Raw genomic sequence first — 16,973 nt, 5'->3', positions numbered from 1 at the left:
GAAAGATTGAATTATAAAACATGAAGAAACATTATAAAACTTACATGGAAGTTGAGGACCACTTAATCAGTTTGGCCCATGAATCCTCAGGGACAAACACTAGTGAGTAATCGCTATCGTTCACCCGATCCTCATGTAAGTCGATATCTTTGAGAGTAGGTGGTCTCCAATCCGCAGGCTTAAATGAAGTCAGTGGAGTAACGCATTCAGCTGGTTCTTCGCCATTGAGTTTTTGTGATGGATCGAAACCTTTAACATATGATGATTGAGAAAGGTTTCCCATGGCATCTTGTAAGTACTCTTGGGTCTCCATTTCTACTTTGATGTTTGATGATTGTGACAAATTCTTCAAAAAATCCATCATGTCGTCTTCAGAATTTGTAACATCCTGTTAATACAACCAAGCATAACATTAATAGAAGGGTTTTTCACTTCATACAAATAAAATTACAATAAAGTCAACCGTTATGCCACATAACAAAATACAACCACATTACAGCCGTGTCAAACTACATAGCAATTACAACAAAAGACAAAGAACAGAACATTACAAAAGATTCAAACCCGATATGGAACATTACAAAAGATTCATTTTTTTGTTACCTTTCTTACTGGCCTAGGGCTACGATGAACCGCAGGAGGAGGCAAACTCTCAGCTGCCTTGCCATTGGCTTTTCCCTTTGCTGCTGAAGGATCCGGACTCTGTGATGATTTGTCTTGGTCTTTCCCCTCTGATTGTGAAGGACCCGAAATCTCAGATGCTCTGGTTTTTCCCTCTGTATGTGAAGGACCCGTAACTTGAGACATCGTTTCCTTGAGTTGAGCCATCTCATTATGGACCTTGTCAAAATGCTCTTGAATGTCCTTTTGCACCAGCTCCTTTAAAGAGTTGAAAGAAGAGGTGAACAAACCTTCAATGAAGGTCTTCAGATCACCGGAGACACCACTGTTATGCTCAGCCGCCCGTTGACAAAGCAGTTGTTTCTTTCGAGACTCGACACCTAGATCAATAAGCTTGCGCTTGCCCCTTTTCGTAACAACAATTGGTTCCTCTGCAACAACAGTCGGTTCCTCTGCAATAACAGACGGTTCCTCTGTGACATCTTCGACTTCAACATCTTCTTCTGAATCAGAAAGCTCCACATTTCGAGGCAAAGCCTCAACTTCCCAAGCGAATTGGTTCCAGTCTTGTTTGGCATTCATCAGAGCAACAATACGACCAACTCTTTCATCCTTTTTCTCATCTTCCCTAGTGAACTCAGCATCATCAATCACATCATTGTTCCCAGTATTAGATATAAAGGGAAACAGCTCTCCCTTCCAAGAACAAACAAATCAGTAAACATAAATTGTTCAAATTTTAGAATTCAATATTCATAGAAGAAAGATAGTTACCTTATCGAAGTGTGACTCTAAGCTACTGATATCTTGGTAGGATACTTTTCCACTTCCTTTCCAATTTCTACATCTCGCTTTGGTGATGTTTTTTTTAATCTTTTTACCCACCATAGTACCAATGTCTGGGACTGCCTCCATAATCCATATCTGAAACGCATATGAGAATCCATCCAACACGTAACTGTTCTTCAGATGCAAATCTTCCCTTGCTCTGAATATTGATGCAAGCAGCTCATCATACGCGCGAAGACCCCAAGGATACATCCTCAACTTCTCAAAATCCATCACCAAACGGATGTATTCTTGAGGGATAGACACTTTCCAATCCTTAGCCATGATGAATCCATGTATAATACACATATATACTAGCCTCACCCTGTCCACATAAGTCCAACACTTCGATTCTTTACGAATGTTACTCAAAAAGGAGATAATTTTAACATTTGTCCATTTCAATTTTGTATAAAGAAGAACGTGACACCAATCTTCCAGAGTATGAACCAAATCTACGAAAAGACAAGTGGAGAAGAAGACGATGATTGACCCAAGAATCAAGCCATGGAGAAATGTAATCTCTTTGTCTTACTTCGTCATTCACGAAAAACTACAGAACTAGGTCATTCTTATCTTTGCATATGGGAAGCAAGACTTTATATAATAATGGTGAAAAAGAAGAGATTACCTCTATGTAGCTCATGAACGAAAACATTATATATATGACGTACAAAAGATTGGTAGTTTTCAAAAAGACTTGTATATATTACCTTAAGAGGAGATTTCTTATGAAAAAAATATGTATGCAAATCTATAAAATTCTATAACAATCAACATAAATTCATACAAAATAGTTGATAAAATATTTGTCAAATCTACTCAACTTTTAAAATCTCTGAACTTTAAAAATTCTCAAATTCCACACAAATTTTTGTCCTAATAACCCTCCTTAAATTTGTCGGGTAGAAATAAATTATCATTCAGATTTGTAATCTTTTTTAATTAACTCTAATCCATAAATTTGATGATTAGTTTGATTGATAAAAATCTGCTCATATAACTGGAGTGTAAGTAGTTGATAAGAACTAGAATATGCAATGGCATATCTTAGAATAAAGAAACGTTGGTAAACTCGAATCTGAGTGCAATCTTTAACATAATTATGTATCAATGTCTGGTATGAAACTGCGTATTCGAAGTGTCACTTTTGACGCTTATTCGAAGTGTCACTTTTGGCCCTACATATCTTGATCAAGAAAAAATTACATGGAAGCATATTTTTTCATTGCCAACTTACGTCTAGACATACTTTGATCATGTCACATACTTTCTCTTGACAAAATACCTAAAAACCCCTTTGAACTCTAACTAATTAGAAAAGTGAAGTGACGTTATTCAATATATCTATTTTTACATTTACAATGGAACTTTAATGTCCTAACTCTCTAATTGGTTTTCTCTCTCCTTCTTTTCTCCCACATATCTCCTTTGTCAAAAGCTATATCTTTTTTTCGAATTGTAAAATCTATCATTTTTTTTCTTGTCCTTCTTTCTTCATTTTTTTCTCCTCTTTCCTTTTTCTCCTTCTCTCTTTCTTTTTTATATCTTTCAAGATCTGTAAATCTTTCAAAACAACACTACCATCTTGATTTTTTACATGATTACTATCACCACAGTAATTTTTCATTGCCATCACCACAACTCTTTTCACGGCCACCGCCGCACTCGAAGAACCACCGCTGCAATTCTTTCTGAGAAAACCCTGAATACATGAACGCAGAATTTGACCACATGAACATTAATCCGACCACATGACCACTGACCCTGATTCTGACCATATGAACACTAACCCTGATTCTGACCCTAACCACATCTCTACCAACAACCACGTTTCACCAAGCCAAGCTTCACCAGCCAACGTATCACCCAACCATCCTTCACTCAACCACACTTCTTCCAACCACGAAAGGCAACAACCACCACTGCATGTATCTTCATCCACACCATTTACGCATCCATTAATGTATTTAATGTGGTGGTTTCACAGAAAAGCAAATAAGTAGTCATATATTTGAATTTAAAAATGTTGACCACATCATATCTGACCATACACATTTATCTGATTTGTTCTTTCTTTTGCACCCGTCATTAGATTGAGTTTATCACACTTTAATCTAACGGTTCCCATTAAAGCACACTATTTAATAAATCTACCAATTAATTGTAACAAAAAGAGACCAACTAGTGTTTACTTTTCAAGACCAAAGTCTCATTTCTATCAAGGGTACTTTGGAAATAGAAAATCAAAAAGGTAGTCCGAAAGTACACCTCCAGATGGAAGTACCTCAACATGTTAAAGATCCAAGAGAAAGTAGCCCATAATGTAATGCTCTCTCGAGAGAAAATTACATCTAGATAAAATGATTTGACGTCAAATATTAAATACTTGTTTTTTTGTCAACATTTTTTTATCTTTTTGTTAACATTAAAATACTTGTATATGGATAAAATTTCCAAAACGCTTTTCAACTCATTTTACTTCAAATGTTTGAAACCGCCCCGCACCGCACCGCAGTTAACAGTAACAAAAATCTCTGCATATACCATATATCTATATGTTTTTATAACTGTTAAAACCGCACCGCAGTTGAACCGCTTGTCCCGCCCCGCTTAAACCGCAGTTACCATTCGGAGCCTTAATGTTTTTACGAAATACCCTCATCGAAAAGCAGCTGCCTAGGCGTTGTTCGGAGGTTGACCGCGGCAAATATGTCCAAATCGGTATAGCTAGGCATTGATCCGCGTTGACCCGCATAAGATCACCTAATTCCCGTATTAACCGCCTAAGTTTTTTTTTCGTCTGTGTAAAATTGAAACACGGTTGATTATTTTTTAATCATTATTGACATATTTTGTGTAATTATTCATTACTAAATAATTATAATTAGCTATCAAACCCAAAACAAACACATACATATTGCATTTAGGGATTTTTTCGTACCAAACACACCATTTACGAATCAAAAAGAAGCTTTTTAAAATTATATATAAAAAGTTATATAATTATTTCTAAAAATTTGTGTTGTTTAAAATTAGCTAAATATATTTTTAATATATTAAATTGTATTTAAAACTAGGTTCTGCGTAATCTCCGAGTACTCTCCGATTTTTCGATAACTTGTTAGATCTGGAGTTGCCACCTGACTACCGCGTAGCGTAGTTCCGAAATGGGTGAAATAGCAACATAATTATTGTAGATTTGTCGTAGACCAATCTCTTTTATAAATATATGATGATTAATCATATAGAAAACGAGAACATTTGATAATAAGTGCGAGAACTTAATCTCTTCTTTGCGAGTCTAACCTGATCAATCAATCAACAGGCAACACAAGCAAAGATCGATCTACCTATTGAACACAAAAGAATTGTTAACCCGGTCGTTCACCACAAAACGCGTCTAGTTCACACGCTTTGCTCTTGAGGGTACATTCTGTTTGTTTGGTTGCCGCAGCCATCTGCAGCTGCAGCTGCGTCAAGTGTATTTTTCAAATCTTGTTCGTTTCGTTGACGCCGTTACTGCATGTCTGCAAAATCTGGACGCTGGAATTATCTGCGGTTGAGTAAAAAAAGCTGTGTTTACTTACTGTATTTACGATTTTACCCTTGACCTAATTAATTATTTGCAAAAAAAAACATAACTCCATTGAGGTAGCCGCTCTTTCTTCAATAGACGCATCTAGAACTCCATTGACGCATCTCAAGCTCCGACGAACTCCATGACGCATCTTCGAGCTCCTACATCTCCGAGCTCTCTCTCTTGATCTCTGACATCTCCGAGCTCTCTCTCTCTCGATCTCCGACGCAAACCCAATGCTCTCTCTCTCTGACGCAGACCTCAGCTCGAGCTCTCTTCTCCGGCTCGAGCTCTCTCATCTTCGGCTCGAGCTCTCTCATCTCATCTCTGACGCTGACCACGAGCTCTCTCATCTCCTCCGATTTTGGTTTCAAGCATTGTTGAGGTAACTAAGACAAGAAGAAGCTGTTTTTGTGTTTCATGAGTTTTTGAGAATGGGTTTTGGATCTGATGGCGAAAGAGAGTGGGTTTGTTCTGATGTAATCTTTTGTGTCTTGTGATAGACTGATAGGATTTGTGTTGTCTGTGTACAATTAAGCCGATTCTCTAGATTAAGCATGTCTTTATTCATTTTCTCTGTTGATTTTGATTCTGTTATCAGTGTCTTGCTACTGTTTTTGAAGTTTATTGGGACTGAATATTAATGATAATTGAAGTTCTGAATCCAGAATACTTGGTATTCCTCGTATAGAATCTGAAGTTGAAGGTTCTAAGCTTTTGTTTTGTTCTAGCTGAAGTGGTGGCTACTTGCTACTGAGTTAAGTGGAAAAGAGAGGTATAAAGGAGACAGACTTTGTTGTTGAAGGTACAATTTAAACTAGGAATCAGAGCAGATTAGTTGTACAGTAATCTATTTGTTTGCTCCTTAGTGATTAACTTGTTTGCCCTACTTCCTAGTTTTAGGTTCACTTTGTCGTAGTGGTCTTTGTGTCTTTATTGATGGTTTAGTTTGTTGGAACTTAAGTTGACCAAAAAATAAAAAAAGTTTGTTGGAACTTTACTTGATTGTGGATTAAACTGCTCTGTTTCCTAGTTTCTAGACTCAGTTTTTTTTCTTGTGGTTTTAATATGCTTTGTCACATAATTTTATCTTCTTCAAGCTTCCTAGTACTTGTTTGGTTTTCTTGGTTGGTTGGTTGCTTGTCTTGTTATGTAATCTTGCTTTAAATCAACGATCCAAAACTTGTGCATATTATAGTCTTGTTGTGGAAAGTGCAGATGTTGTATCCAAGCTTGTGAAGTTTGCTGAACAAAGCAGAGCCATGAAGGAAATGTTTGGTCTGGCCTTCACGCATCCTTGTTGACATCAAGAAAATTCTTTATGAGTTTATTTGTTTGTCAGTGTTAAAAAAGAAGAGTTTATTTGTTTGTCTTTTGATTTTGAAGAAGCCAGCCAACATTGTGAAACTGATGTATTTTTCAGTCGATAATCTTTTGTACCATAAACATGTAAACATAATCTCAAACTGACACATCTAATGAAATCTGTTGACCAAAGTTACAGTAAAAAAAAAGAGAGCTGCAGTCAAAATTCTTTTATGGAAAACATCATTACATAATAAAACATAAATAATATATCAAGTTATAAGTGGATATTCTCCTCATATTACAAATAGGTCATCAATGGTTTTTTATTTTTATTTTGAGATAAATATTTTAATATGACAAAAAATATTGTTATATTTTTATGTTTGACCAAAAATTTATTACCAATTAAATAAAATATTTTTATGGATGTAAATATATTTAAACTACATTTTATTTATTTTTAATACAATTTTATAATTTTATAAAAATAAAATATGAAAATATCCGTAGCATCCGCCAAACGAACACCACAAATCTGTTTCTTGCGTCAGCGTCAACTTCCGGCGTCTTCCTAACGAACAACAATCTGCGTCGGCGTCTGCAAAACAAACAACAACCAAACGAACATGACGTAGCCGCTGCAGCCGACGCCGACACCGCCGCAGCCGCAGAAGGCTGCGGCAACCAAACGAACAGGGCTATTGAGAGTATGTTCTCTTGTTTGCACATTCTGTGTTCACTCTTTCAAATGGCTTTACCATGATATCATCTTAAAGAGTTTGTAATTCTCGAAACTTGGGTTTGATTTGAGAACATACACTATTAGGGTTGGCTAGTGAATGAGTAAAAAAGGTTCCAACTTTGTGCTCGTTTTAAGGTACTAACTTGGCTATTTACTAGGCACTATGCACTTGATTAACCAATTGAATGGATAGAATTGACTGTTTTGTCTCCTACTTTTTGTGTTTAGAACATTTGGTCAAACACTGTACTGTTACCTCATATTTATATTAGGTGCAAGTCGCTAGAGAAATCTGTCCTATTGTGTGACATATGAATATTGTTGTACAGAGGTAAGAGTAGGAGCATATCACAAAGATATTTGGCTTAAGGGGAAGCTATGGATATAGCCAAAGCTTGGCTGAGTAAGATAAAGTCTAAAGGGAAGGAGAAATCCTCGAAAAAGAAGAAAACTACTACTAGAATTAATGTAAAGAAGGAGGGATCCAAAACAGCTGAAGAAGCTGTGTCAAATGCAACAAAGCAGAAGGCTGCAGCTGCCAAACAGTTTATTGAAAATCATTACAAAAAAAAATTGCAAAGTCAGCAGCAAAGACACGAGCGGTAATGATTCGTGTACATGTTTTTCAAGATACATATCAAAGTTTTTGAGTAGCATGCATGTTTGTTATTGAGCTTTCCAAGGAGTCTTTTAGATAGAGTATGGTATCTTTATAAGGTTAAAGCATAATGTTGGTATATGAGATCATTTTCAGCTATTTATATGTGAACTTTTATTCATATTTTTTGCTTTTTTTTTAGGGGGGGATTGCGTTTGCTGCAGACGTAATATGCTGGAAAATAAGTTAGCTGCTGCAAAAGTCTCTGAGGAGCAGCAAAAGAATTTGCTGAATGATTTAGAGAAGAAGGAAACTGAGTACATGCGGCGTCAGAGGCATAAAAATGGGAACTGATGACTTCGAGCCTTTGACAATGATAGGAAAGGGCGCTTTTGGAGAGGTTAGCATTACTCTTACTGTAAACTTTTTTCACCTTTAGGTGCTGTAGATTGAAAGGTAACATGTTATCTTTATCTCTTGACTTGATGCAGGTTAGGATATGTAGGGAGAAGGGACAGGGCATGTCTACGCAATGAAAAAGCTTAAGAAATCTGAGATGCTTCGTAGAGGCCAGGTGGAACATGTGAAAGCAGAGAGAAATTTACTCGCGGAGGTTGACAGCAACTGCATTGTGAAGCTGTATTGTTCTTTCCAAGACGAAGAGTATATGTATCTTATCATGGAGTATCTCCCTGGTGGGGATATGATGACATTGCTCATGAAGATGAGGCAAGGTTTTATGTTGGGGAGACTGTCTTAGCTGTCGAGTCCATTCATAAGCACAACTATATCCACAGGTCTAGTGAAACAACAACAAAACTTGTATGATCTGTTGTGCCAATGTTCTAAGTATCAATTCATATTTGTGTACAGAGATATCAAGCCTGATAATCTGCTGCTTGATAGAAGTGGTCACATGAAACTTTCAGATTTTGGATTATGTAAGCCATTAGACTGTAGTGTTCTCGAGGAAAAGGATTTCACATATGCGCAGAACGTTAGCGCAGCGTTAGAGCGATGGTCGCCCTGTGGCATCGAGACGCATCCTCTCCCAAATGGAACAGCTTCAAAACTGGCAGAGAAATAGAAGGATGCTTGTGAGTTCCAGTCTCTAGTCTGTTTATCTTATGAAGTTTCTCTCTCTTTGGTGATATTAGTAACCTTTTCATAACTGATTGTCTTCTTTTTAATTTTTTAATGCAGATAGTGACTTGGAGAAACTATTTGAAATTCCCGGAAGAGGTTAGATTATCACCAGAAGAAGCCAAGGATCTTATTTGTAGACTTTTATGCAATGTAGAACAAAGGCTTGGAACAAAACGAGCATATGAAATCAAGGTTCAGTTTTGGTTTAAACAACTTAAAGAACTGAAATGTCCCTTGTCTATAGACTACGTATATTGGAGAGTCTAATAAACTCTTTTTGTTTCTAGGATCATCCTTGGTTTGTAGGTGTGGAATGGGGAAAGTTATATCAAATGAAGGCTGGTTTTATTCCACAAGTCAATGACGAGTTGGACACCCAAAACTTTGAAAAATTTGATGAGGTAAACTATAAGTGAAGTCATAACAGAAAGATGATTTAACTATACAAATAGATGCGTATAAGGTGTTGATGTTGATAAATAGTAGATATTCATCTTTAATTCCTGTGTAGCAGACTGACAAGCAAGTTCCAAGGTGACAAAATCAGGTCCATGGAGAAAGATACAAACTGAAATAAGAACTGCATATATACATTATATTGTCATTAGCATTATGAAACTGTCTTTGTTTTTCTTCTCTACAGATGCTCTCATCTAAAGACATCAACTTTGTGGGTTATACTTACAAGAACGTTGAAATCGTAAATGAAGATCAATTATCAGGGATAGGTAAATTCACACTTATAACTTTTGCGTGGTTTGCTCTCTGTTGTAACTTGTTGTGTTACTGTTGCAGCTGAGCACGAATCCCAAGCGGCCATCAATTAAATCCCTCTTTGGTAAAAAGCATTTCCCATCGAAAATTCATTGTCTCGGAGTTGCTTAGTGTTTTAGCTCTAACCTGATTGTTTAAAAAAGAACACATTTGGCAGAGGATGAATCAGCGGGTGGCACCACAAGTTACCAAGGAAGCTTCTTGAAACACTTGCCACCGCAGATACAGAAGTTCCAGAGGAAGAGCGCAAATCGAGCTCATCATCCGGATGACACGAGCCTAGAACCAGACTTCTAGATACACACACACATAAGGATTGTTCAAACAGAACAGTTTCCATATAGGGGGTGATATATCATTTGGTTGATTGATATCTTATTGTTCAAAAGGTTTAGTTTTATCTTCTGAGTATGTGGATGATGAAGGGGGTTATACTGAATTACTGATGTATATATTGGGAGAGTATACAAAAAGTGAAACAATAGACGAGTACATTTATACATAAGTCAGCAAATACCAAAAGATGACACACACTGCAGATATACATTGATACGCATTCGTCAAACGGTAGCAGAAAGAGCCTTGACGATATAATAACCTATAGGAACTGTAAGCACATGATCAATCCACTCAACTCCTCCCCAAATTTCACAAACTCCACGCCTTTCAAGCGCAATCTCAGCACACAAAATCTTCTTCTGGCCACTAGAGAGCATGTTCTTGTCCCACACGACAACCATGTTACCACCATAATCACACAATCTAACAGAAACACCAGGCAAGAACTTAGGCAGTCCGACCAAACCCTCCAAACTTCTCCACACGTTCACCTCACCGTCGTACCATCTCAACGTTCCATTGCAAACAGAGTACAAAACATTCTCAACCTCGCAGTAAGAATCCGAAAACCTAAAAGAACCCATCTTTGCTTCCCCCAGTTCCCACTTACCTTCCTGGGAGTTATAACAAACCACACCATCGTCAGTCGCCACGTGCGACTTCCCGTCGATACACACGCTCCTCATGTTCAAAGCGCCGCGTCTCGTCAGGCTGCAAGGGATGGAGACCACGTGATCCCATGTTTGCGTTCTTGCGTTCAACACCTTGGACGCATTCTTCAGCGACTCGCCGTGGATCCCCGCCACGTATATCTTCTCGTCAACGGCGCAAGCGGAGAGCGCCATCAGCTCCACAGGCAAGCTCGGAGCTTTGCGCCACGTGTGAAACCGACAGTCGAGAACCGAGACGTTAGAGGAGGATCTGATGTTGTAGATGTCAGAACCGACGGAGACGAGACCGGAAAACACGGCGGGAGGAGAGTGGAGAGCTGGGAGTTTACACAAAACATAGCTAGTTGACTTCTTCTTGCTGACGTCATCATTGTTCTTCTTGTTCTTGCTGACGTCATCTTTGGTTACGGTTTTATCAGGTTTTCGGCAGAGGGTGAACCAGCAAGAGTCAGAAGATGACTCTAGGCAGAGATAGAGACAGGTCTCGGTGCGGGATACGAGTGATCGGGCTTTGTATAGCTCCGGCGAGGAGAGAAGAGATCGGAAGCTTTTGGAGACGAGGGAGACAGTCGGGTAGTATAGTCTCGAGAGGCGTGCGATGCAGCTTGTGAGCAATTCATCGGGAAGTGATGGAGTTGGGTTCGTTTGCTGTGTCGACGGGAGCTCCTCCGCCAGCTTCTTCTTCTTCTTTTCCGGAGACGACGACATTGATTGATTTAAGGGAGACGAAATCGCTGATTTGGATTATATAACCAAAAGTCATTTGGGTTACTCAGGTTTGGTTTTATTTTGGTTCATTCGGTTTAGGTTTATTTTTGTGAAGTATTGATAGCTTTATACTGAAGCAATTTCCTTGTATGAAACTCTCCAGGATATCAAAGGTTTAGCTAGCTTGGTTATGTTATCCGGTTTGGAGTAATCAAGTAGTTAGGTGTTTTGGTTTAATCCGGTTTGTAAGTCTTTAGGTATAAAAGGATACGCTGAGGAGTTAGTGGTAACCTATGTTCGGAACTACGTTAGGTGCTAGTCGGACGGCAATTCGGAGTCAGCGAGTTATCAAAATATTGGGGAGTATTCGGAGAATACGCGAAGTCTAGTTTTAAATACAATTTACTATATTTATAATGTGTTTAGCTAATTTTAAACATGATGACAAAAATTCTTAGACATAATTATATAACATTTTATATACAATTTAAAACAGTCTCTTCTTGATGCATCAAACATTTAGATTAAGATATGTTTGGTACGAAAAAATCTCTAAAGTTATGTGTTTGTTTTGGTTTGATAGCTAATTTTAATTATTTAGTAATGAATAATTACACAAAATCTGTCAATAATGAGTAAAAAATAATCAACCGTGTTTCAACTTTACATGGACGAAAAAAATTAGGTGGTCAACACGGGAATTAGGTGGGAATTAGGCGGTCAACGCGGATCAACGCCTTGCTTACCGATTTGGTCATATTCGCCGCGGTCAACTTTCGAACAAAGCTTAGGCGGCCACCTAGGCGGCTAGACCGCCGGGTTTTCGAACATGGGTTGTAACAGAAGAAACAGAACGATAAAAGAACATGTGTGTGAGTCGTCATCATCGTTGTCGTTGGGGTTTCTTGGTGGAGAGAGCTTGAATCGTGACCTAGTGGATTTGCTGGACTGAGTCTACCTCCAGTGAGTAACTTCTACACATCCTAGAGTAACACTGGGTAAAAAAAATCTCATGTGTCGTTTTCTGTTTTTATTCTTGAACACACGAGAGATTAAGAGAGCGATTGAATTTGATTGATTCAAACGTTCTTGATCATGTTTACACGCAACAAGTGGTATCAGAGCGATAGTTGTTTCTGATTACCGTGGGGGATCAGATGGTGAGCTCGGCCTTTCGAACGGAGGTGGAGCAGTTCAACGGAGAAGGTGATTTCTCGCTTTGTACGATCCGTATGATGGCTCATTTCGAAGTTTCTGTCTTGAAGGACGTGGTCCTCAGTGATAACTTTGAGATCGAGGTTCCTTTAATGAAAGAAGAAGGAAAGAAGGGAGCAGACTGTGATGAAGATGAATCTTGAGGATCACAAACAAATACGATCTTGGATCCGATCACACTAGAGAAAGATGAACGAGCAAAGGATATGATAATCTTCAACATCAGCAATCAGGTATTGCAGAAGATTAAGCATTGTACTATTGCTGCATCAGTGTGGTCTTTGCTTGAAAGATTGTACATGTCAAAGTCGTTGTCAAATCGAATCTTTGTCCAGTCTCAGTTCTACACTTCCAAGTGTGATGGATGTACGAACTAATATTCAGGAACACGCCTCAGTTGGATCCAATGAACCTTACGATCAGCAAGCATCCCATGGTCCTGCAAATCAATACATTTCACTGTTAATTAAACCAGAAACCAAACATGATTGAGAAATTTGGGTTTCAGAGAAAATGTGCCAGGACATGCTTGAGAGGTTGTAGTTTAGGAAAATGTTGGAGCAAACTCACAAGCATATTCGTCCAGCTATCATCACATGAACATAGCTCTAAACGCAAAAGCTGAAACAAAACTGTACAACGAGGATACCGAGCCTGTATACACGATATAAGCAAAATGGAAACAATGTCTTAATAGTTACAAAACTAGCTAATGAATATAGATCTTACATCACCAGCTAAGCATACTATTAAGATCTTACATCACCAGCTAAGCATACTTTAAGATGCATGACGAAGGTAAAATACTCCAGAACATTGGCATGGTAGGAAATAGATTGAAATTCGCGCCGACAAGTTTGGGAAGAATACCAATCAAATCAAGTTGGCCAAAATAGTCAACAATCCTCAACCGCTTCAAAGACTGGGAACGTATCACGAACAAATGATCATCAGGCGGGTTCTCTTGGATCGTATTCCCAACGGAAAAATTCTTCAGGGAAGGCAAGTCAACGGTGAAAGTCACCACATTTTGTTGGTGACAAATCTCCACAACTAACTCTTGGAGAACGGGGCAATTTGATATAAGCCTACAGAAATATTCGCCATCTGAGTAAACAACGGATAAAAGGTGCAGCTTCATGAGGGAGTGGAAGCTAAACTGAGAAGAAGGAATATCCAAAAGAATCACCTTATAGAACTCCAAAGTCTCGAGCGTTTTGCATCTAAACAACCTACTCGGCAACATAACAAGACTGTGATCGTGATAAAAACTTATTTTCAAGTCGCGCACGAAGCGATCAAATGCGATTCTAACCCATAGACCGATCTGGGAAGAGCTGCATTCCAAGACGATGTTGAGGTGAAAGAATTTTAGAACCGCTGCCTTTTGTAATAGCAAAGTTCCAGACACAAACTGCGACAGAGATCTTATGGCGTGATTTTCATTACACTCTTCGTCTTCATCATTATCTTCCTCTGAGAAATCATCGAAGATAACTCTTGGCACCAATGTCCAAAGAGACAGCCATCCTTTGGACAAAATGCTCATAGCCACATCATCTTTGGTGCGGACAAAGGAGAGTATCTTGATGAGTAAATCATCTGGAAACTGACTTAACCTATCCATAAGAACTCTCTCAAAGCTTGCTTCTTTTGCCCTTTCAACTTTCACTTGCTAGAATTAAGCAGAGAAATACCTTTAACAACTTCAAAGAAGCAGAGTCCACACTCGGTTACTAGTTCGTCCTTTGAAAAGAACCCTAAATTCTAAATTTATTTTTAAGGAGCTAACCCCCTTATGTTTTTAATTATTATTTTTTAATGAAAATAGTATATTGTCGGGTTTGTATTTGCTATTTTCAAAATCACGGCCTATATAACTTTAACAGCATTTATTGCTATTTTCAAAATCACGGCATATAATCCATGTTCAAAGCTACCTTATAATGAAGTTTTTTTTACAACAATAATTAAACTAAGTAACTAATCCAACCGGTTCAGAGAGCCAATCCGGTGGTGTGGAATCAACATAAAGCATAGATGAAGGAGAATTTCCACACTACGTGCAAGCTTGTCCGCTAAAGTATTTTGCGCTCTTGGAATATGTCTGATTCGGAAATGAGGGAAAAAAATCTTACTACGTCTGAACTCTTCCATATATGTAGAGAAAGCTGACCATTCTTTTGGTGTTGACACCATCTTTAGGTGTCGACACCACCAAGGAGTTTATCTAAACTACTAAAACAAAAGTACAAACAAAAATACAAATTAATCGTTCTTAATATTTACAGTCTCATGCCACCGAAAATAACAATGCTCTTTCAATCGATCATTAAAGTCCTTTCCGTAATTTACCATCAGAATAAAAAGCCCATTCCATATATGATGATCTTAATAATTATTTGGTCACTCTTTAAACCATCATATTCCTTAAACAGACTCAATAATAAATTTGTGTACTCGGTTTAACATTCTGATTCGGCCATAATTTTCTTCATGTACATAAAAATTTAAAAGGTAATAATTATTAATTTCACCAGTTGTGTATATGTAATCATACGAAATGTAAAAACATGAAATCTAAACCACACCGGATTCATTTGTGATTACATTATATTCTAATGTACTATAGAACGAACCATGTCAAATAATTAATTTGAATTCGTTTTTGTGTATAGTAATAGTATTTACATATAATTATTAACCAAACCAAGTCAAATGTTATATACTAACCAAACCAAACAATCGTTTGGGAAAATAAAAAATATACACATTGTCTTAATTAGCTCAACAAAAAAATCATTTTGTCTAACAAAATACTAACAAATTAACTTAAAATAAATCGTTAGATAGATATATGCGGAATGTTAGTAATTTATTCAATTGAAGATATATGAAATCTTAATCAGCTCCACAAAATATTGCAAAGATTAAACACTTCACCTCTAACTTAGCTTAACAACACCCTAATTTTTGGCTATCACATAAAACAAAAAGTTTTTGATCTTTAACATATAATCTACATTAACAATCATAATATTCATTTCCTATATACTATCACATAAATGGAAAATAAATTAGAATTCTTTTAAAGAAAGTATATATATTCTATTAAGTATAAAATAATAATTACCTATTCTAAGTATAAAATAATAATTACCTATTTTAAGTGATTTTTTACAGATTTTCAATTCATTTATAATTAATTCTAACCATTTCATTGATAATATTTTCTAAATAAATCGACTTAATATATTACAAAAGTACAAAACAGAACTTACATATTTTTAATTGTTTTATTATATCTTTTACATTTTTTCTCACTCTTTTAACTACTTCATTAATTATATTTACTAGAATATTTCGACAAAATTTATTTTACATATTAACCGTAATAACTCGACATATTTGACTGAAATTTCTCCATTTGTGACAAGAATTTAAAATGGTTAAAAAATATATTTTTATTTGTGTATATAATCAGCTAGACATAGACTTTCGGGTACCTTTTCAGCTAGAGTTGTTTCTTTCGGGGATCAGATTTTTTAGGTTTTGAAATTTGGCTTCATGCAGATATTAAAAAAATTCATCTAGGTTTCCAGCCGAGTCTTCCAAGTCCGATGGATTCGGTATCGATGTATAGAAATCTAAAAATATCTAAAAACTAATGTATCTGGAACAGGTTTGAATATTTGTACCAAAAGTAATCATATTAACCGATTCAGTTAGGATATTTTGAATTCAAACTAAAAATAATCAAACCTTATTACCTGAACCTAAAAATATGTAAATATTTACATAATTAATTGTACAATGGCACATATAATATATATCACTATTCATGAAAAAATAAAATATTAATTTATAAAAACTAAAAATTAACACTGGCGTGCGGGTAACTCTCTAGTTGGTATTATTCGTGGATCCTAAAACCCGTTAACATACTTTCTATCACAAAATGATACATATTTCGTTAAATATTAATCATAAGAGAATAACAAATTAGCAATCAGATAAATAAATTTAAAGCAGTGTTATCTCTTAACGTTACCACTATTTTAATAGCCCCTTAAATGGGTGGCATAACATTTTATGGGCATGGATTCTTACTGGTGATTTTAACGAATTGATGAGCAATGAAGAAAAATTAGGTGGTGCGGTGAGGAGTGAAGCATCTTTCTGGGATTTTAGGAACATGGCTTCTACTTGCAAAATTCGTGAACTAAGAAGGTCTGGGAACCGGTTGTCTTGGGCAGGTGTTCGGGATAGAGCTTGGGTTCAATGCAGACTGGATAGGAGCTTTGGAATGATGAGTGGTTTAACTTGTTTCCAAGAGCTCATGTTGAATACCTTAAGATGTGGGCTTCAGATCATCGTCCCTTATTGATTAGTTTCTCTCTAGAGAACGATGATTCTAGTCGGGGCAGGTTCTATTTTGATAAA

General features: G+C 36.8%; 2 protein-coding genes and 2 pseudogenes across 2 annotated transcripts in view; 1 reads left to right on the top strand and 3 right to left on the bottom strand.

Annotated features, from left to right (window-relative positions):
- The window catches only part of LOC106337313, a gene marked incomplete in the record, with an annotated part of 2,544 nt that extends 798 nt beyond the window's left edge, over window positions 1-1,746 (bottom strand). The window contains 4 exon segments of the mRNA XM_013776410.1: window positions 48-388; window positions 498-509; window positions 604-1,317; window positions 1,396-1,746. Of these exon segments, the coding sequence (XP_013631864.1) occupies window positions 48-388; window positions 498-509; window positions 604-1,317; window positions 1,396-1,734 (1,406 nt within the window).
- A 5,711-nt stretch (window positions 1,747-7,457) lies between these two features.
- Window positions 7,458-9,955, top strand: LOC106316929 (annotated as a pseudogene).
- A 74-nt stretch (window positions 9,956-10,029) lies between these two features.
- On the bottom strand, window positions 10,030-11,377 carry LOC106317025 (F-box/kelch-repeat protein At5g51250-like). Its single transcript, XM_013754918.1, has one exon. It carries the CDS (start codon window positions 11,313-11,315, stop codon window positions 10,158-10,160), a length of 1,158 nt encoding a protein of 385 aa, XP_013610372.1. The 5' UTR covers window positions 11,316-11,377; the 3' UTR covers window positions 10,030-10,157.
- Window positions 11,378-12,903: 1,526 nt separating this feature from the next.
- On the bottom strand, window positions 12,904-14,157 carry LOC106337304 (annotated as a pseudogene).
- Window positions 14,158-16,973: the final 2,816 nt, after the last annotated feature.

This window comes from Brassica oleracea, chromosome C1 (genome assembly GCF_000695525.1).
Source record: "Brassica oleracea var. oleracea cultivar TO1000 chromosome C1, BOL, whole genome shotgun sequence".
Lineage (NCBI taxonomy): Eukaryota > Viridiplantae > Streptophyta > Magnoliopsida > Brassicales > Brassicaceae > Brassica > Brassica oleracea.
This window is presented reverse-complemented; position numbering and strand designations above follow the sequence as displayed.

What these genes read in the sequence shown, in the direction of transcription:
- LOC106317025 (XM_013754918.1), bottom strand. Translation starts at nt 11,315, where the DNA reads ATGTCGTCGTCTCCGGAAAAGAAGAAGAAGAAGCTGGCGGAGGAGCTC.